The sequence below is a fragment of the Cajanus cajan genome, chromosome 2, assembly GCF_000230855.2.
Source record: "Cajanus cajan strain Asha chromosome 2, NIPB_CcT2T_4, whole genome shotgun sequence".
Taxonomy (NCBI): Eukaryota; Viridiplantae; Streptophyta; class Magnoliopsida; order Fabales; family Fabaceae; genus Cajanus; species Cajanus cajan.
In genome coordinates, this window is record NC_138518.1 from 68541746 (window position 1) to 68564195 (window position 22450).

A 22450-nucleotide genomic window follows, 5' to 3' on the forward strand; every position below is an offset into this window, starting at 1 on the left:
TATATTATAATATATAAACACTCAAGGTTTATTAGGTTCAAATAATAAGAAACTTCTTTTGAAATACTCCATATATATATATATATATATAATAATAATAATAATAATAATAATAATAATAATAATAATAATAATAATAATAATAATAATAATAATAGTAATAATAATAACGACTTACACTATAACATATTCTTTTTTTTTTTGTTAAAGATATCTTTTAGACTTAAAACATATTTGGATACAGGTTTAAAACTTTTAAAAGTTTCTCTATTAAAAGATATTCTTTATTTTCACTAGAGAGACTCTCAAAAGTATTTTTAAATTGTATCCATACATACTCTTAATTGAAGGCGTTGCTCATCTTATTCTCATAAAACATGTATAAATATTATGGCTGTTTACTAAAACTCTTTCTTTTCCAATCGATCGCTGTAGATATCGACTCAAATGGTAGTGCTCTATTAACGGATCAATTAGAAGTATTTCCATAAATTAATTGAACTATTATCGAAATTTATCCGTACTTTTGACGTTAGAGGGATATTATTTATTTTCTTAAACTTTTATTTCAAATAAAACAGAACAGAAAAAGAATTACGTCGTTACTGCTATATACGGATGTTCTTCTTGTATTGAAAGTAGCAAAGCAGACTCACGGGACGACAGAGAGTAGCGTGACACGTAGAAGGATCCCAGAATGACGATAAGATAGAAATTTTGTCGATGCAATGCACGTACCAAGGGTTCTAGCTAGCATACAAAATTAAGTTTGCAGGTGTAAGTGTAAGAGAATTGATACGATACCTTCGTGTGAAAACGATGTTTTAATAAAATGCTTCACAAGTCAGCTTAATAATTATGCACATCATCCCTAATATAGTGAGGGAGTTTTCTTAGACCATCACGGATTTGTTTTTAGACATCACTCGAAAGGCTTCTCAACCAATGGAGATAACTGTGTATATATAAACTCATGTTCATCCTCTTGTTTAAACGATGTGAGACTTTGCTTGCATCCTAACAGATGTTGGATAATCTTAAATTCTAGAGATATCTAGAGATATCCGAGATATCCGAGATATTCGAGATATCCAAGATATCCGGGATATCCGATTTAGTTATCTGGAATTATTTGATTTTGAGTTATTTGGTTTCAGATTAGATAAGATAGTTTTTTGGTAAGTTTTGATTTGATAAGATATTTTATTATCTTCTTGTTAATTCAGTACGTTGTACAATGGCTATTTAAAGGCCATCTCTTATTCAATAAAAATCACAGTGAGTTGCTACGATCACCCACAATTTTAGTGTTACTCGTCTCTCTTAGTTTTTCTACAAATTGGTATCAGAGCTATATGCTCTGAGTGCCGAGTGTGAGAGGAAAACAGTGTGCGCCTGTGAAGGGGGAAGAAAGAAGAAAGAGAGAGTAATGGCAAAGGTTGTGAATGGAATGACCGTACCACAACTGTCAAAGAAAACCAATTATGATAATTGGTGTTTACAAATGAAGACCCTGTTGGGTTCCCAAAGTCTATGGGACATAGTGGAGAAGGGGTTCCAAGAACCCGAGGAGGACGAAGACCAATCTGTGGCTCAGATTGCCGCATTGGAAAAGACACGAGTGAAGGACAAATCGGCTTTGTATTTTTTGTACAATGCCGTGGATGAGTCAGGTTTCGAGAAGATTGCAAACGCTGCATCTTCAAAGGAAGCATGAAAGATCTTAGAGGTTGCGCACAGAGGTAACCACCGTGTCAGACAGATTCGACTTCAAACTCTCCGAGGAGAGTTTGAGAGTTTGAAGATGGAGGATAAGGAACAAGTATCCGAGTACATAACTCGGGTGGAGAAGGTGGCTAACCAACTAGGAAGGAATGGGGAGCCAATGCCAGCAAGTAGAATTGTGGAGAAAATCTTGAGATCATTAACAGATGATTTCGAGAGTATTGCATGCGTAATTGAGGAGTCAAAGGACTTGTCAGTTCTCTCAGTGGAAGAGCTCGCTGGGTCACTCGAAGCCCACGAACAAAGGAGGAGGAAGATGAAGAATACTCTTGATCAAGCATTACAGGCGCAACTTGATTTGAATGAAACTCGGAACACTCAGGGCCGAAGATCAGGAGGACAAGGACGAGGTGATCATGGAGGACGAGGCAAAGGACGAGGTGATCATGGAGGTGATCAAGGACGAGGTCGAGGACGAGGTGACCATGGAGGTGGACAAGGACGAGGTGATCGTAGCCAAGGAAGTCAGCCAAGGTCCGAGGTGGAATGTTATAAGTGTGGCAAACTCGGCCACTACGCAAAGGAATGCAGATCGGCAAATTGCTACAACTGTGGCAAATACGGTCACATAGCAAAGTATTGCCGAGCTAAAAGCCGAAGTGAAGAAAAAGGGAAGAATCTTCTCACAGAAGAAGAGGACGAGGAAGCAGGAATTTTGATGATGACGCAGAGCTCGGAGACCAAGCTACGTCCGAGTTGTGCCTCCGAGGTCCAGCTAAACTTGAGTTGCGTCGAGAGATCAACAATTGAGCCTCCAAGCTCATATGAGAAGTCAGAAGCCGAGCTTGATTCGAGTTGCCTAAACAACTCGATCTGGTATTTGGACACTGGAGCGAGCAATCATATGTGTGGAGAAGAAAGTTTCTTCAATGAACTCATCAAGGTAAAGGCTGGATTCGTGTCATTTGGGGATGATTCCAAGGTGGCGGTAAAAGGGCGTGGAACCATCAAGTTTATACAGAAGGATGGACGAGTTGGAGAAATAAGGAATGTCTACTACGTTCCCGAGCTTAAGAATAACATCTTAAGCATGGGGCAGATGATGGAGAAAGGAAACTCGGTTCTGATGAAGGATCGAGTGCTTTATTTGAAGGACAAGCATGATCGTTTAATAGCCCGAGTGGAGATGAAAAAGAATCGGATGTATAAACTGGAGATGAACATCATTCAAAATAAGTGCTTAAAGCTAGACGTGAAGGATGAAGCAATGATGAGACATTCTCGTTTTGGGCATTTAAACATTGGAGGTTTGACCGAGCTATCAAAGAAGGAGTTGGTGCATGGACTACGTGGTGTTGGGTATTCAAGAACAAGTTTTCCGAGCTCGTCCGAGTACAAAGCAAAGGAGCAAGACATCTACAACTCCACTGACGAGTTACATGTAGTATGTCTATTGACAAGAACAGAAGACATAAAATCTGAAGAGGTGGTACTTGATGAAAGATGGAAGAAAGCAACGGATGAGGAGATCGGATCAATTGAGAAGAGTGAGATGGGAAGTAAAGCTGAGCTAGTTGAGGAGTTTAAAGAAGTGAAGAGGGAGTTTGTGATGACCGATTTGGACATCATGAAGTACTTTCTGGGTTTAAAGGTGGACCAAAGAGCAACGGGTATTTTTGTGTCCCAAAAGAGGCATCGGCCACCTCGACGCAGGGGGTGCTGGACGTTGCATGGCTCGCGGGGCCATGGTACACAGAGGAGTATCGCGCTCTGGTGGAAGAAGCATCGAAATGAAAGAAGAAGGAGAAATTTAAGATTATGGGGGAGTTTTGTTGGATAATCTTAAATTTCTAGAGATATCCGAGATATCCGAGATATTCGAGATATCCAAGATATCCGGGATATCCGATTTAGTTATCTGGAATTATTTGATTTTGAGTTATTTGGTTTCAGATTAGATAAGATAGTTTTTTGGTAAGTTTTGATTTGATAAGATATTTTATTATCTTCTTGTTAATTCAGTACGTTGTACAATGGCTATTTAAAGGCCATCTCTTATTCAATAAAAATCACAGTGAGTTGCTACGATCACCCACAATTTTAGTGTTACTCGTCTCTCTTAGTTTTTCTACAACAGATACAATCTTCTTCATGCAGAAAAGATTATTATAGACAACATTTTTTTTAACTATTTAACGCTTAGAGTTTGAACTCGAAACTGATAACCAAGTCTTACAATGATTTGATGTCACAGTTGATCCTCACAATAAGCAATAAGTTTGATGAAGGACAAAAGGAGACAGTGTTCATTTCGATGCTTTCATTTGCGATACTAGCTAGAGTAGTTAAAGTTACACACGTGCATGCAGATTCTACATCAAGGTGGCAGCTTGTGTAGCTCCTACATATTGCACCGCATGCAGCTCCTATTGAAAGGTGGCACTTCGCCTATTTAATTTTGAGGTTTGTTTTTATCGACTCATTGTTGACAGTGGTAAAACTTTCTGCTATAATTAAGAAACACGAATCTCATACTCTTCATGAACTATCTATCATTTTTATTCCTCCTCATAAAGTTTTTTCATTGAGTTTTCAGCTTTGTTCCTTAGGATTTAGGAGTTTGAACACTGAAAAATGAAACTGAGTCCAAGAGAAGTGGAGAAACTAGGCCTACACAATGCTGGTTACCTTGCTCAGAAACGTCTTGCTCGTGGTTTAAAACTCAATTATACTGAAGCTGTGGCTCTCATTGCCACGCAGGTTAATTAACTTGCATTTGTATATAATTTCTCATTTTTCTTTTGTGGATTATCTAACTTGCATGCTTTTTATTTATAGATTATGGAATTTGCTCGTGAAGGTGATAAGACTGTGGCCGACCTAATGTGCATCGGGAAACATCTGCTAGGGAGGTATATTATGTCATTTTTCATCATCTCATTCTCAATCTTCATGGCGCGCGTGCATATATATATGCTCTTTCTTCTTTTCCCATCCTTGGTTTAGATGACTGTTTCATCAAAGTTTATGAATGGACTCCATTTTTTTTATTATAATTTTTTATAGTAATTTTGAACTAGAAAAAGTTGATAGAACCATTTTAAACAGGAGACAAGTTCTTCCAGCGGTTCCATATCTATTGAATGCTGTCCAGGTACGTATTTATCTCACTATGGCAATGTAGCTATAATCTACCAATAAAAGCACTCTCACAAATGGCTTTGTAGAAATTGCATGAACTCATTAGTTCAGTTACTAATGGCAATCTTTCATTTTGCTGCTATAATTCAAAAAATATATTTTTTATTATAAAAAACTAGTCTCTGTATTGTGGATCTGAAAATTTGATTATGTGTATCTCATATTTTGTCGAAATTTACAGCAGTACTCATCCCTCTCACTGACATGCACAGTGATTAGCAAATTTTGAAGTCATTATTATCATTATTACCTATATTTAAATTTTATTTTAGGTTGAAGCTACCTTTCCTGATGGGACTAAATTGGTCACAGTTCATGATCCAATTTCGAGTGAGAAAGGAGATCTAGAAAAAGCATTAGTTGGTTCTTTTCTTCCAGGTTTGCTTTTCAATTTTTTACTTGGTGTATACTATCTCTGATGATTGTTTCCAGACGTGATCATGCCACACGTATCTCTTTGCAACTTTGCTTAACCATTTGAATCACACATGACTTTCTGAACTGTATCTTTTATCCACTATCATCAATAACTTTTTTTTTGTATTATTTTTCTGTTTTGGAATCAACATTTCCATTGCAAATGCCCCTTAAAACTCACGCACACACATACACATCAACCAATTTATTTTCCTTTTTGGCTCATGTTCATCCAAAATATCTTGTAATAACAATAAAGCTTGGGATATGATTATGTTCATCTCCAGCAATATGGTTGGAAAGACTTCAGTATAGTCTACTTGCGATTATGGATATGCACAAGTACAAGTTTAATTCTGTACTTACGCTGGAATTTCTCTTGATGAGTGGAAAATGTGTTTGCAGTACCATCACTTGACATGTTTCCTGAGAACAAAGAAGATATCATTCCAGGTGAAATAATAAATAGAGATGGATGTCTAATTCTTAACCTGGGAAGGAAAGCGGTGATTCTCAAAGTTGTCAACAATGGAGACCGGCCAATTCAGGTTTCAGAATTTGTTGTAGTTTGTTAGAAATTGAGTTTTTTCATTGTCATATTAAATTTTATGCAGTTTCTGATTACTTGTAAAGTGAGTTAAATGTTGCTTATTTCTAGAGAAAGTTAATTGTAGGCTAATGGTAAAATATTACATTTTTTTAAACTTGTCAAAATAAGAAAGTTTAGGGGGTTCAAATATCCAAGCAAATTGATTTCTTGTCAACCTTTCCAAATTAATTGAAGCAAAAATTGCATAATATTTATGAAAATTTCAGGTAGGAAGCCACTATCATTTTATTGAAGTAAATCCCTATTTGACTTTTGATCGAAGGAAAGCATACGGCATGCGCCTCAATATAGCTGCAGGAACTGCTGTTCGCTTTGAGGTACAACTACAATTCTACATTGTTGCTAGTTTTTGAATTTATTAATATAATATAATAAACTTGTGCAGGTTTAACATGTTCAGGAGTTGAATTCATTCATTTATTAGATTCTAAATGATTAACCACAAACATATTTACTCTTTAAAGCCAGGGGATTGTAAATGCGTTAAGCTTGTAAGCATTGGAGGTAACAAAGTCATTAGAGGAGGTAATGGCATTGCTGATGGTCCAGTTAATGAAACCAATCTTAAAGCAGCAATGGAGGCTGTGTGCAAAAGGGGATTTGGACACGAGGAAGAGAAAGATGCAAGGTTTATTCATTTGTTATTGAAGTCAATATTGAATATATACCTTTGCTTACATCTTTATCAATTCCACATTTGAGAATAAATGAAGATATCTCACCTCAAGTGTAAATTTTCCAGTGAAGGGTTTACCAAGGAAGAATCTGACTGTCCATTCAACACAAGCATTCCTCGTGAGGATTATGCTAACAAGTATGGTCCAACTACTGGTGACAAAATCCGTCTTGGAGACACCAATTTGTTTGCTGAAATTGAAAAGGATTTTGCTCTCTATGGTGATGAATGTGTTTTTGGAGGTGGAAAAGTTTTAAGAGATGGAATGGGTCAGTCCTGTGGGCATCCACCTGCTATCTCCTTGGATACTGTTATAACAAATGCTGTGATAATTGATTATAGTGGAATCATCAAAGCGGATATAGGCATTAAAGATGGCCTTATTTTCTCAATTGGAAAAGCAGGAAATCCAGACACCATGGATGGTGTATTTTGTAATATGATCATTGGGGTAAGTTCCCTTCCAAAGATCTGAAGCAATTAACTGAATACATGCACTATTATCTTGAATAACTTATTTTCATGTCTTCCATGTCAAGGTTAACACCGAAGTTATTGCTGGAGAAGGGTTGATTGTAACAGCCGGGGCTATAGATTGTCATGTGCATTATATATGCCCTGACATGGTATACGAGGCCATATCAAGTGGTGAGTTTTTCAACTAGAAGCAATGTATACTGAAAGAGTTCATTACAGCAGGCGTCTTTATATATTATGCAGATGACAAATTTGGTAAATGCTTGATCATTTGGTAGTGCTTTTGCTATATTTGTATTTAGTAAAGATTGTGGTTTTGATGAGATTACTTATTTCCGAGGAATCAATAATTTTTTATCCATATTGGTTATTGGTTTTCATTAAAACAATGTCACATATTCTGTTTGCCTCTTTGTACATCCTCTTTTTCATAGGGTACATATCAACCTATGCAGATGAATCTGTGGAGTTTAATGAATCTTTGTACGTTGTATGTAGGCATCACAACATTAGTGGGAGGTGGAACTGGACCGACTGCTGGAACACGTGCCACAACTTGTACACCAGCACCATCTCAGATTAGACTAATGCTGCAATCAACAGATGACCTGCCTTTAAACTTTGGTTTTACTGGCAAAGTGTGTTTTCTTTTCTCTCTTATTTTTATATGTGCTTTTCTTATTTTTCTTGTTTCATGCTCAATGTTATGTAATGGACATATACAAGACCTCTCTTTTTTCTCATAAGTAAATTAAACTTTCAATTTCATTGGCTGCTTTAGGGGAGTAGTTCCAAGCCTGATGAACTACATGAAATTATCAGAGCTGGAGCAATGGGACTAAAGCTGCATGAGGACTGGGGAAGTACACCCGCTGCAATAGACACTTGCTTGACTATTGCTGAACAATATGATATCCAGGCACGAAATTCTTCAATACATTTTCTTTTGTTATTTTAATCAATTCCTGCTGCTAACTTTTATGATAACAGATTAATATACATACTGACACCTTAAATGAAGCTGGATTTGTGGAACAAAGTATTGAAGCATTTAAAGAAAGAACTATTCATACTTACCACAGGTATATGCTAACTTTGAATTTGCTTTCACTGTACTAGTCTCAGACATAACATGTAAAATTCAATCTATATAAGTATTAGTGTAGAGAAAGGAGCAAACATATATTTTATTAATACTCCCTCCGGTCAAATAACTAATTTACCAAGATTAAGAAAAAGAGGCTATTTGTATTTTAAGAGACATATATTAAACATTCCACTTATTTGTTGAACTCAAATGCATTCAATAGGGGTATGTTTGTAAAGTAAAAATTAATGGTGTACACATAATAGATTGGGTCTTGTAAAAAGGACCAAACCTATTTGAAAATTTGGGTCCTATGCACAACACTCCACAAATGCCCTATGCTTATGGATATTGTTCTCTTTCCATTTTTCTAACCTCAATTCTTTTTTTAAATTTTTGGGTTCTCCTATGGGGATGATGATTTGGGCATGGTTTATACTTTATATTACATACTCACATCTTGCAAAAAGAAATAGAAAACACAATGGGGCTCTTGTTTCTGGTCTAAGTTGTACTTGGCTGATTCTTGATATTTCTATATTGTTTACTTGAGCAGCGAAGGTGCAGGTGGTGGCCATGCTCCAGATATCATCAAAGTATGTGGTATAAAGAATGTCCTGCCCTCATCAACAAACCCAACGCGCCCTTTAACAGCTAATACTATAGATGAGCATCTTGACATGTTGGTAAGATATAACTTTGGTTGCAATGATGTACATTGTGCTGACATGTGGTTCTCAATTTAGACTTTCTGACATGCAGATGGTCTGCCATCATCTGAATAGGGAAATTGAAGAAGATTTGGCTTTTGCAAGTTCAAGGATAAGGGAACCAACAATTGCTGCTGAAGATATTTTACAAGATACTGGGGCAATTAGCATTATATCTTCTGATTCACAGGCTATGGGCCGAGTTGGAGAGGTCATTCCTTTATTCAAGCTCAACCCATCTACATAAGATTTTATTCCTTACTCATCTTTATTATATGTGAAAAAATAAGTATGGTGTTTCATTTCATGCATTTGTCTAATTAAGTGTTGAAATGAAATGGGGTATAGTATGCATGTGCCTTTTCTCTCAATATATGTTTTGTTTTAAGATCTGTTACTATGAAAATATAGTTTTCTTTTCATTTTTGATGCCTCAGGCTTAGGTATGTTGCATTATTTCTTCCATAGGTGATAAGCAGAACTTGGCAAACTGCCAATAAGATGAAGGTAGCCCGAGAACCACTCGGACCTGGTGGATCAAACAATGACAACTTCCGGATCAAACGATATGTTGCAAAGTACACTATAAATCCTGCTATAGCAAATGGTTTCTCACAATATGTTGGTTCGGTTGAGGTATATATATGATGTTTAAATGTTTAATGCTTGCTCAATTTTTATGTATGAATTTTCTAGGAAAAAAAAAAAAAACCTAAGATTTACTTTTCATTTACTAACTTATGATATATATAGTACGTTTGTCACTTTACTGATTGAAGTAAGGTTTCTGTCTCTGTTTTGTCAACAATAAAAAATTACACTTTGCCATAGCCTATGGTTATCTCACATTCTCTCACTCAATAAAGTAAAGACCTATTTTCAGAAATCCAGCTTTCTTATTTTCTGATATGTACTCTTATTATCTACATTTTTTTGATAAAGATTTAGTACAATTTACGAGTAGTGCTAATAGTGATAAATTTGCTTAGCTATTCATGTCGCTGCATTTAAGTTTAAGCTATCCTTGTTGAACTTTATTTTTTTTTTTTGGGATAGTTTAGATTAAGCAAATTGAATAATTATACAAGTAGGTTTCTCATTTTCTCTCATAATTTACTTCAAACTTAGCATCTAGAGAACAGCTATAAATCTGACACTGAACCTTCTAATTTTAGCATTATCCAGATGGCCACACTTATGTGCCTAACTTTGCAGGTGGGAAAGTTAGCTGATCTTGTCATGTGGAAGCCATCTTTTTTTGGGGCAAAACCAGAAATGGTGATCAAAGGTGGTTTGGTTGCATGGGCTGATATGGGTGACCCAAATGCAAGCATCCCCACACCTGAACCGGTAAACTTTTCATATCTTACTAGTTTGGCTTTAGTTTTTAAGCTCTTTCTTTATGGTTTAGGGTTTGTTGGGATAAAATTTCTTTAGAAGCCTTTCTAGGATAACAAAATAGAAAGAAAAATCAAAATAACTTTTTCCATAAGCTAAGACTAGTTTATGCATAAGTTAAAAATAAGATTTTGAAAAATTAATTGAAAAACACTTTTACAAATTAATTTATGCATAAGTTAAAACAAGATAATTTTAGTTTATATATAGACAAATTTACTTCAATTTTTCTTCATATTTTTCTCCCTTAGAAATGCTTTTGAAGAAGTTGAGTCAAACATGTCCTTAGGGTGCTGAAATACTGAAATGTTGTTATATATTTCCTAACTTAGTAAACACAATATTGTAGGTGAAGATGAGGCCTATGTATGGAGCACTTGGCAAGGCTGGGGGTGCTTTATCCATAGCTTTTGTGAGCAAGGCATGGAACCATCTATCCTCACACTCAATTAAACAACTACGTAAACAATTTTCTACTTAGATTACAAACTCATGTTGTTGTTGTTGTTTCACAAACAGGCAGCTTTAGACCAGAGAGTAGATGTTTTATACGGACTGAACAAGAGGGTGGAAGCAGTGAGCAACGTGAGGAAGCTCACCAAACTAGACATGAAACTCAATGACTCCCTTCCAAAAATCACAGTGGACCCTGAAACCTACACTGTTACAGCAGACGGAAAAGTTCTCGACTGTTTTGTAGCAAGCACTGTTCCCCTTTCTCGAAATTACTTCCTCTTTTGAGTACTCCCATATATAAAGCTTAAATATGTTCTTTCTTCTAAGGTTTTAATGTGTACCACTACTCTTATGAATTTTCATAGTTCCCCTACTCCTGTTCTTATGAATTCAGATGCAATAAACTTAAGTGTGTTGGTTTGGTATAAGTTGTTTTTCAAACCCTATGACCTTTCTCTGTAAACTTAAATGTGTAACACCCAAAAAATAATGCATCATTTCTAGATCAGACATTTCAAACTCAAGCATCATGGACTGCTTGAATTCTTGAATCATAGCACTATATATCATTTCCGCTATAAATCAAATCATCCACATATAAACAAATAACAATCATTTTCCCCTTATCTCCAATCTTTGAAAACGAGTATGCTCATATGGACATTTTTGAAAACCCTTCCTTGAGACTGTAGCATCTAGCTTGCTCTTGGAGCTTGTTTAATCCAGAGAGTCAAGTTAATCTAGATTATTCGTCTTGTCACTTATCATTCTATACATACCTTTGTCTATTAACCGTATATGTGCGTTTTTGTTAGTTCTATAATCGTGGTGGTTATGAATTATGATATGACAAAACTGTCCAAGTTGGATATCGACGCATCCTACTTGGTATATTGATTAGCGCATCCTACTTGGTATATTAATTATATGGTTGAGTTCATATACTGATATAATCAAAATATATATAATATAAGATTAGTTTGGTAAACTTGTCTCCGATACTTTAAAATATGATTTTTAATTGATGAAATATCTAATAAATGGAAGAAGACAAAAAAGAATTAAAAATAATAATTGAAGAGTCAAATTAGATCAACACTAATTACTAAAGATATTTTAGTGGGTTAGACTTTATTTGAATGGTTTACTTAGTTTTTGAGCTTAAAAGTTATTTAAGTCTTTTTCTTATTTTTATTGTAATTTGTTTTATTTATTTTTATTAAATTAATCAGAATTTTTTTTATATCTTTTAGACTACTTAGTGAAAAATAAATGATAGTGAGACTTAAATGTCTAGTGGAGACTTAGTGAGGGTTAGTGGGAATTTAATTCAATTAAGTGAGAGGTTGTTATCCTACTCTATAAATAGGACTCTCATATAAGCATCCAAGGTAGATTTAAAATTAATATATATCTAAGTTTTTTCTTTGTGAAAATTTTTCTTTTATATTGTTGGTTCTATCAGCAGGTCATGGTTAGGGTCAAGTTTCTCTTTCTTCTTTATACATGTTTCAAGACGATCTATTCATGTTTCAAAATCTTATCAACTTGATAATCCTAATATGCAACTGAGCTTACATCAACGATTGGGTATCTACACTCCTTGAATTTTATGAAATTGCATACACACTACTACTTTTTTCTACTGCAACATTAATTTCCTAATATTTTGATAAACATTATTCTAATATTATAAAGAAGGTTACTATAAATAATAACAAAAAATAAAATAATTGATTAAAGACTTAAGGATATTGTCATGTATCAAATGAACCCTTAACAATTACTATAAATATATATATTTACATCTACTAACAAAAGGATACATATGTGTATACATAACTGTACAATTCCATGTGATCAAAATATTCTTAAGTGTCAGTTAAGCACAACTATACAATGTACTACACAATAGTAGCACCAAAATATGGACGACTCCTCCATCCTCTTGATGGTCATCTTGATACACCTCTTCACACCTATCCTTGCTTTACTTTTATACCACGTATAATTATCGTAATTCAAACCACATAAAAACATACGAGGATAGGATAAAGTTAATAAAAGAAAACAACATATATAACGAAAGAATTATAAACAACATTATTTATCATCATATCTCATAATTACTAACATCAGCTACTCCAACAATATTCAGCTTTATCAATACAAGCAACTCAATATATAAGAACTCAAGGTCAACACAAACAACACACATCATCTCATAACTCAACACATCAACATGTTTCATTATAGATCAATATTGCATATGAACAATACAATTTAAGCAATACATCATATGCACAACACAGTAACTACATGTGTCGTCATGTGTTTTAACTAAGAGATCTCCTACAATACAAGATGAGTATTTTAAGTGATTTGACCCTATTGAACTAACAAAACAAGGTGATCTTTTTGGCTTGCTAGATCAACAACAAATTAGATATAAATTCACAACATAATAATTTCATTTCTCGGATGTAGCCACTTAAATAAGAAAGTCTAGTACTATTGTTAGGGTAAAACATATGAGTATGAGTCTACTACGACATTAGCTAGCTTAACTAAGTCTCTATGAGATTAGTCCACCCGACTACCTTTCAAATACTATGTCCTTCTGATACTCGGTTATAAACTAAGTTTTTGACTTCGTACTTTTCTCAATTTGGTCATTTTATACATATGTACCTCAACTTTTCCTACACAAGGTACAAACTAAGGTCCTAGAGGAGACTCAACTGTCTTCTTCAAAGGTTAACTTTTTAATAAGGGTTTTCAACAAAGTTGGGCTCTCAAAGCACCATAATACAATATCCACATAATGAGATATGCAACTTTAAAAATAACTTTTCCTCTAATCCTAGGTTGGTCAGTATAGCTCAAAAACACCATATCTCAATACCTAAGGCATTCTTAGCATTCATCATCTCAACAACTCAACAACATGATGCAAATTCATCACATGTACACAATCAACACACAACTCACAACATACATCATACCCTTTCAACACAGTTACACATTTACACATCATATAATTCAACTCTACTTTCATCTGACATCATAAACACCCAACCATCATCTTCATAGATCAACATAGATAACATTAGTAACAATTTTATCTCAACACATACAATAAACTACCTTAATTCCTCATCACACCACATATAGCCAATCAAATTCAAAAGCTAAAGTGAACTAGTGCTTAAAATGCCCTTGGGCTCTCTCAAAGCGACATAAATTTCCTTTGAGCGCCCAAAATTCGCTTGGAGCAAGCCTAAACAAAGAGCAACTTTCAGAGTCTTGATATGGTCGCCTCAAGCGAGCCAACCCTTTCTTCAAGCGAGCGTAATTTGCTTAGAGCGTTCAAGAATTCGCTCTAAGCGACAATGGATAGAAACTACCCTTGCAACCCCATGTCAACTCGCTCTGAGCAAGTAATTTCTTGCTTTGAGCCACTGAATCTTGCTCTAAGTGATCATAACTCACTCTAAGTGAGCCAAGTCAAAGAGTATTATGATTAGGTTGCACTTACTCGCTTTGAGCAATCACATCAATGCTCTGAATGAGCAAACCCAAAAGACATGCATAAACATCAAGAACAACTCATCAACTCAAGAAAGTTCCTTCCCCTCAAAATGTTAAAATCCTCACAATTAGACTCAATTCCTAATGCAACTCATTATATATCATCTACAAATCAACGTGCAACTCAAAATTTGAAGAAAAAAAGAGCACGCAACCACCAAATCTTCAACCAATGCATCAAATCTTTTTCCTTCATTGAGAACACCAAAACTCAAATGTCAACAAGCAACCCAATTAGAAAATCAATCCACCAAGCTACGAGTCTCAAAGATTCTAACAACTTTTAGCTCATAACCAAATTGACAACTCAACAACTCCATTAAACAAAAAATTTAGCTTCCTTTACCTTGAGGTAGCACAAAACCAAGGTAGAAGAGGAGAAAAACAAGGTTCTACAAACTTTGATTAAAGATTTCCACAACCTAAATCACAACAAATAACCTAAAATTAGCTATGAAAGAGAATAAATCTTGTAGAAGAGCAACTTCAAGGGAGAAGGAATCCATGGACCAAAGTCTATCTCTCTATAATTTTCTCTCTCTAAGATTCTGAGAACTTTAAGTTATGGGACTCTATCTTGAATAGAAACCTTATGAACCTCATCCCTCAAAGTCAAGCTAAACTTCAATCTAGAGAAATCTTTTAAATCACTTACTTATAAGAAATATTCATATTTCAAAGTTACTCAACACAAAACATCACAACAACATATACATTATTTAAAAATATCAACTCTAAAACTTACAGTGTTACATTTGTATATAAAATTATCATATAACTCATATTTATATAAGTAAAATTTGTGTACCAAAAAAATATAAGTAAAATTTGAATTATTATACTAACTTATTTTCTTAATATTTTTATTATGCAGTAGATATATTTTCATATTAATTCTTTTATGAAAATTTAAATCTTAAAATTATTTTAACTTTGTTATAATTTAGATGTAGTAGTTGATGATTTAAATTAATTTTTATTGTCATTATTGTATATTTTTATTTTGAAAGTTTAAATTATATGTTTAGAAAAAAAATATAAAAATAATATCACTTAACTCAATTCATACCGCTTTCAATTGAATTAAATTAGATTAAATTTGATATTACTTTCAAATTAATTTGAATCAAATCATGATTTATCTTTAGAGTTTAGTATTCAATTTTCATACATTTTCAATCCAAAAGTTTTCATATTATTAACTAATTATAAATTATATACTAAATATAGTTTTTTAAATAAGACTAGAAAAATAATAAATTTATTATACATATCAATTTATAATTAGAAATCAGTATAAAAAAATTACATTGTTAGTATATTTACTTAAATTATAATTTTGGTAATAAATTGAAAAACTTTTAAATCGAACCACAAACATAGTATTACACTATTACGCGTAACTCTTCAAGGGTTGAAGCTTGATAGAGTCTTAAATTTGACACTCTATTAGTCTTTCTAAATTAAAGTCAATTTAATATTTTTGTAAATACTTTTCGAATTCAGATATTTCTATATCTTGATTTGAAAGTTGAAACGTCATCTTTTTTTTGGAAAGAAAAAGACGTTATAACTTTTTATACAACTTTTGTCATTGGATGTCTTTCTCAAAGTACACTTAATGGTTAGGAAATTGACTTTGGTCCCTCATTATCCATGTGTTTACTAACATAACATTAAACGACTAGACCGTATGAAAATGACGTGCGATTAGTTTTTTAAAAGTGCTTAATTTTGTCTTTTTTTTAAAAGAATCAAATAAGATATTATAAATAATATAATTTATGTATTTAAAAATATATAGTTTTGATGATATGGCTCAAGTTTCAAAGCCTTCACATTCCGTTACTAGAGAGCTTTCTTTAACAAGTGATTTTCATTATGTATGTTTTTAAATATTTAGCTCTCCTTATATACTTTGGATGATAGGAATGCTCAAGATGCTTTCCATCAAAAGTCAAGAAAAGGAAGAAATTACACATCTGCCAAATCCTCTTAATTCTGCTGTAGCATGTACTGTAGGAGTGGTTGTGCTCCATTTGTATTGTTGGAATTCTAAGTTGCTTTTCTTTGTGGATTGGTGTGGTCCTTCCACTTTGTATTTCTTTTTCTTTTATATATATTTTTTTAAATAAATAATAATTTTTTAAAAGAAAATAATAAAATTTAATATAAATAATTAACTTTGTAAATATTCGTAATTTTTTTAATTATTTATAATAAAAAAAATAGGAGTATTTGGCGCGTCTTGGGATTTCAGGGAGCTGGGTTCTCTGTTTAACAACAGTTGGTGCATGCAGTCAGTGGCGATCCCATACTCAATTGAAGTCGGCATTTACCAAACTCCAGACACATTATTATTATACAGACAGAAATAATAAATAAACTATTAATATTATTAATGATATAAAATTTTAATATGTTGTGTAGTATTTTAAAATTGAGAAATAAAAGTAATTTGGTGAGCAGTGATTGGCGGAGGAATCATATGATGATTTTATTTTTATATATAAAATGAAAAGCATGTGAGTTGTGAGAGAAAGGTAGCAGATGCAGAACGCATGGACACGTTCGCGCTTAAGCCTCTCAACTCAAAGCTCTCCCTCCGCCCATCTCCGGCGATCCTCGCCAGCAACCGCCGGCCGAGGGGGAATCAGTTCCCGCTTTCCACATGGCGGAGAGCGGCGGTGAGCGGCGGGGACAAGACAGCGACGACGTCTTCTCCGCTGGACAGGAAAGAGAGGAAGGAGAAGGAGTCGGTGGTATCAGTTGTTGATGAAGGGATACAAGTGACGGCGGTGGTTACAATAAGGAAGAAGATGAAGGAGAAGATCAGTGACAAGCTTGGAGATCAATGGGAGTACTTGGTCAACGCTGTTGGTCAAGGAATACAGATTCATCTCATCAGTAACCAAATTCACCCTCGTTAGTTCGTTTCTTAAACCTTCACCTTCAACTCTTTTTCTTTTTTCTTTTTTTTTTTACCTTTATTTATTAGCACTACTTTTTTTTCACTTTATAAACTGTTTTGCTGCACACCAATTATGATTAGTGAGAGACAAGAGAAACTTTTTTAGTTTCATGTCCCCTTCTTCGACCAAAAGGAAAAACTCGTTTTCTCTATCTCTAGTCTCTCCTCACACTGTATGGAAGCACTTTTTTATTTTAATATTTCCATAATTAAGAGACTATCTTATAGTATAATAATATTTATATACAAGTTGTGTGGAAACAATTTTTTAACGTCAACTAATTAAAAACTATTATCATTATTATTATAAATATGTAATGGTTTGTATTTACATAACATTATAAAATCACTTTACACAAGACATACTAATTAGTTATTCATTTTTTTTTTAAATTGATAAAAACTATATGAGTTTAATTTTATTTTATTATCAGTACAAAAATATTTCACTATTTTTCATATGGGTTGAATGTATCAAGAAAGTCTTGTTCAGATTATTGAATATTAGTGTCGTATATTCTAATTAAATTCGTAAACTATAAATACAAATTATTAAATTTGGGAAAAAATAATTCGCACTTTAAATTTAAAACATATTACTTGTGCTTTTATTTATTTATTTTCATATTTTTAGTTTTTTACTTAATGAAATAAATTAATTACGTCTTTATCTGATTTGCGCTATTGCTATGTTGTTTATGAGACACTAATTCTGGGAAAAGCGTGCAATCCTACGTAAGAGGGTGGCTACCGAAGCCGTCGAACGTTGCTAACATTGTGGAATACGCCGCTGATTTCACCGTACCAAGTGACTTTGGATGTCCTGGTGCTGTTCTCATCACCAATCTTCACGGAAAAGAGTTCTACCTAGTCGAGATCATCGTTAAGGGCTTCAAGGAAGGACCCATTTTCTTCCCTGCAAACACGTGGATTCATTCGCGAAATCACAACCCCGAAAGCAGAATCATATTCAACAACCAAGTCAGTTACAACTAAGCCAAATTAATGAGAAAACATTGCATGATCATCCCATGTCTATGATCAAACTAATTCTCGTGTAACAGTTGTTATAATTATATATGAACTATCACGTGGACAGGTATACTTACCGGCACAAACACCAGCTGGTATCAAAGATCTTCGACGTGAGGACTTGTTAAGCATAAGGGGTAACCAACAAGGCCAAAGAAAGGAGCATGAGAGAATCTATGATTATGACACGTACAATGACTTGGGCAACCCTGATAAGGACCAAGAACTTGCTAGGCCAGTTCTTGGGGGTCATGAGAGGCCTTATCCTCGTCGTTGTAGAACTGGCAGATCTCCCGCTCTCTCTGGTACACTTCATAATTAATTATTTTTTATAACCATAATATTCATCCGTTGATATTTGTTGAGAAACTTGTTTGAACACTTTTACTGGAGTTTCTTCTTCTAATGGTGTTTTTGTCATCTACAAAACTGGAACCTGAGACTTCTAAATAATCGAGTTCAGGACTAACGACTTGTTAATATAAAACTGCTATCTTATTAGATATTTTTTGTGTTGGGTTTTTTGAATGAATGAATAGCATGTTCAATGGGGTGTGTAATGGCTTAATGGATATTATGCAAATGCAATTAGATCCGCTGTCTGAGAGTAGAATTGAAAAGCCTCATCCGGTGTATGTGCCGCGGGATGAAACTTTTGAAGAGATCAAGCAGAACACTTTCTCTGCTGGAAGGTTGAAAGCTCTGTTCCACAATCTATTACCCTCCCTCGCGGCAACTCTGTCCAGTTCAGACATTCCTTTCAAGTGCTTCTCCGACATTGACAAGCTTTATATCGATGGTGTTCTTTTGAGAGATGAGGAGCACAAAGGGGTGGTGGAAAATCTCCTGGTTGGCAAGGTCATGAAACAGGTCCTGAGTGCTGGGGAGAGTTTGTTGAAATATGAGATCCCTGCGGTTATAAAAGGTATGCATGCTATTGAAGCAAATACAACACAAGTACACAACCTTGTTTTATCCCAAAACAACGTTCATTTCACTTGTTCCTTTTGTATGATTCCAGGGGATAGATTTGCTTGGTTGCGGGACAATGAATTTGCGAGGCAAGCCTTAGCTGGGGTCAATCCAGTGAATATTGAGCTGTTGAAGGTAGTTTTTCATATCTCTTAAGAGGAGGAATTATTACATAGTCGGTGATCATGTGTCCTGATTAATCTATACCTGACACATAACCACATTTTTCATTTTATAAAAAAGAATAATAGCGTCGTCAGGTAGAAATTGGTTGGTACTTGATCACGACGATTTGGATACAATTTTAGAAAAACTTTTTTAAATAGAAAATTCTTAAAAATTCCTTGAAATTTGTATCAAACATGTTCACAATTCTAGATAATCAAATAATTTTCTAGGAGTTTGAAAGAGTATCAGTTTGTTTTATCTGTGTTCTCTTTGACTTCCACAGGAATTTCCTATCCGCAGCAAGCTAGATCCTGCTGTCTATGGCCCTCCCGAATCAGCGATAACAAAGGAACTTCTAGAGCAAGAACTTGGTGGAATGAGCTTGGAACAGGTTTGCTCTATATTTCTGTTGTTACTTGAGCTTGACCTGTTTATCTGGCAAAAATTCGTTAGCTCTAGCTACTACCAATTATTTTTATATATATTGGTAGGCTATTGAGGAAAAGAGACTGTTTATCCTTGATTACCATGACATGCTTTTGCCGTTCATAGAGAAGATGAACTCTTTGCCTGGGAGGAAAGCTTATGCCTCTCGGACAATTCTCTTTTATGCAAAGACTGGTATTGTGCGTCCTATAGCAATTGAGCTTTCACTTCCTGAAACGCATTCTTCCCCACCAAACAAACGAGTTTACACACAAGGGCATGATGCCACAACACACTGGATTTGGAAGTTAGCAAAAGCTCATGTTTGCTCTAATGATGCTGGCATCCATCAACTAGTAAATCATTGGTAATAAGGCAACTCATCATGGAAATTCCAAATTATAGCTAAATGACTTTTTCACAAGAAATGGTGCATTTTCTCACATTTGGTTTAGATTTTAGAGTAACATTCAGTGTAAATTTGTAATGTGCAGGTTAAGGACTCATGCATGCATGGAGCCATATATTATTGCTACTCATAGACAGCTAAGCTCAATGCATCCAATATACAAGCTACTACACCCTCACATGCGCTACACGTTAGAAATTAATGCACTTGCTCGGCAAAATCTGATAAATGGAGGGGGTATAATTGAAGCATCTTTCAGTCCAGGAAAGTATGCCATGGAGCTTAGTTCAGCAGCTTACAAGAACCTGTGGCGATTTGATATGGAGTCACTGCCAGCAGATCTTATTCGGAGGTAACATTGATTTCAATGCTTTTGAATCTTCCTTTGTTGTCCTTTTTTCTGTGGCGATTTGATATGGAGTCACTGTCAGCAGATCTTATTCGGAGGTAACATTGATTTCAATGCTTTTGAATCTTCCTTTGTTGTCCTTTTTTCACTTAATTATTAGTAACATGGCTTTGCTACCATTTTTACTTTTGTTCATAGGACATAACATAGCATACTATTAGTCTGATAATACTTAACAGCCAATCTTCTTTTCAGGGGTATGGCAGTAGAAGACCCTTCAATGCCCTGTGGTGTAAAACTTGTGATCGAAGACTACCCTTATGCTGCAGATGGACTCTTGATCTGGTCTGCCATAAAAGAATGGGTAGAATCTTATGTTGGACACTTCTACTCCGATCCAAACTCAGTCACATCAGATGTTGAGCTCCAAGCATGGTGGAGTGAAATCAAGCTAAAGGGTCACTGTGACAAAAAGAATGAGCCCTGGTGGCCTAAACTCGATACCAAAGAGGACCTATCTGGTATACTCACCACAATGATATGGGTTGCTTCAGGCCAACATGCTGCCATAAACTTTGGACAATATCCCTTTGGAGGGTACGTGCCTAACCGTCCTACCCTCATGAGGAAACTCATTCCACAGGAGAATGATCCTGATTACGAGAAGTTCATTCAAAATCCTCAGCTTGTTTTCCTATCATCACTTCCTACTCAACTTCAAGCCACCAAAGTAATGGCTGTTCAGGACACACTCTCCACTCATTCCCCTGATGAAGAGTATTTGGGCCATTTGAACCCTCTGCATAGTCATTGGATCAATGACCATGAAATCCTCGAATTGTTTAATAAATTCTCTACTAGGCTGGAGGAGATAGAGGAAATAATAAATGCAAGAAACAAGGACCCCCGTTTGAGAAACAGAAGTGGTGCAGGTGTTCCTCCCTATGAACTGTTGCTTCCCACTTCAGGGCCAGGTGTAACCGGTCGTGGAATTCCCAACAGTATATCTATATGATCAAGTGCATCGATGTGAACTTTATTGTTTACTATCTCTTATCCGATTCATATTTTCTTAGCAGAAACCACGTGTAAGCATACATATTTATGGGGGGAAATGTTAACTTAATAACAGTATGTTTTCTAACCATTCCTTACAACGCAATTCAATTTCTGCCTGTTTGGTACTACTATACTTTTTTGTCGCAACGTCAAGGTGAAAACCACCTTGAAACCATGAAAATTTGCAGAAGATACAAATAATTTACACCTGTTTTATATGATCAGGATTCTTCAAACACGCACTTTATCAGGTGAAATTCGTTACTAAATAAGAAGTGGTGGCACTTCCCAGAAAATAGTGATATTCAAATTATCTTCGTGAAACTCATTGTTTAGTAATTAGTATAGAAAGCATTTTATCTGGCCTAAAATTGTAGTGAATCTGTTTGTTAGCCTGTTCAACCTCTCACCGTCGTCTCTCTATCCATTACTTTGTCATTTTTGTCTTTTCTATTATAGGAATCATGATACACTCAATTCCACATATCATAACACATTAAAATAAATAAATTAAATGACAAATCTTTCATAAATGAGAACGTGTTTCACATAAAGAGTATTACATTTTTATTTAAATAAATAATAACTTAAACTAACTAAAATTATAAAGGAAATAACAATTGTCTTAAAACATATTATAAAAGAAATTCTTAACTAAACTTCGATATCATATTTTCTTTGAGTATAACTCGTCAAAAAGGATTAAGTTTCATCAT

General features: G+C 34.6%; 2 protein-coding genes across 2 annotated transcripts; both read left to right on the top strand.

Moving 5' to 3' along the window:
* The first annotated feature begins 4235 nt into the window (after positions 1 to 4235).
* Positions 4236 to 11281, top strand: LOC109810700 (urease). Its single transcript, XM_020374237.3, has 18 exons — positions 4236 to 4485; positions 4564 to 4637; positions 4834 to 4879; positions 5199 to 5304; positions 5749 to 5891; positions 6160 to 6270; positions 6418 to 6581; positions 6696 to 7080; positions 7169 to 7277; positions 7605 to 7744; positions 7888 to 8025; positions 8097 to 8188; positions 8750 to 8879; positions 8956 to 9114; positions 9372 to 9539; positions 10119 to 10253; positions 10651 to 10722; positions 10821 to 11281. Exons 1-18 carry the CDS (start codon positions 4360 to 4362, stop codon positions 11040 to 11042), a joined length of 2520 nt encoding a protein of 839 aa, XP_020229826.1. The 5' UTR covers positions 4236 to 4359; the 3' UTR covers positions 11043 to 11281.
* Positions 11282 to 16875: 5594 nt separating this feature from the next.
* On the top strand, positions 16876 to 21842 carry LOX6 (PLAT/LH2 domain-containing lipoxygenase family protein). The gene is made up of 9 exons (XM_020374268.3): positions 16876 to 17273; positions 18023 to 18300; positions 18419 to 18656; positions 18944 to 19276; positions 19373 to 19458; positions 19775 to 19882; positions 19983 to 20284; positions 20412 to 20678; positions 20931 to 21842. Exons 1-9 carry the CDS (start codon positions 16910 to 16912, stop codon positions 21688 to 21690), a joined length of 2736 nt encoding a protein of 911 aa, XP_020229857.1. The 5' UTR covers positions 16876 to 16909; the 3' UTR covers positions 21691 to 21842.
* Positions 21843 to 22450: the final 608 nt, after the last annotated feature.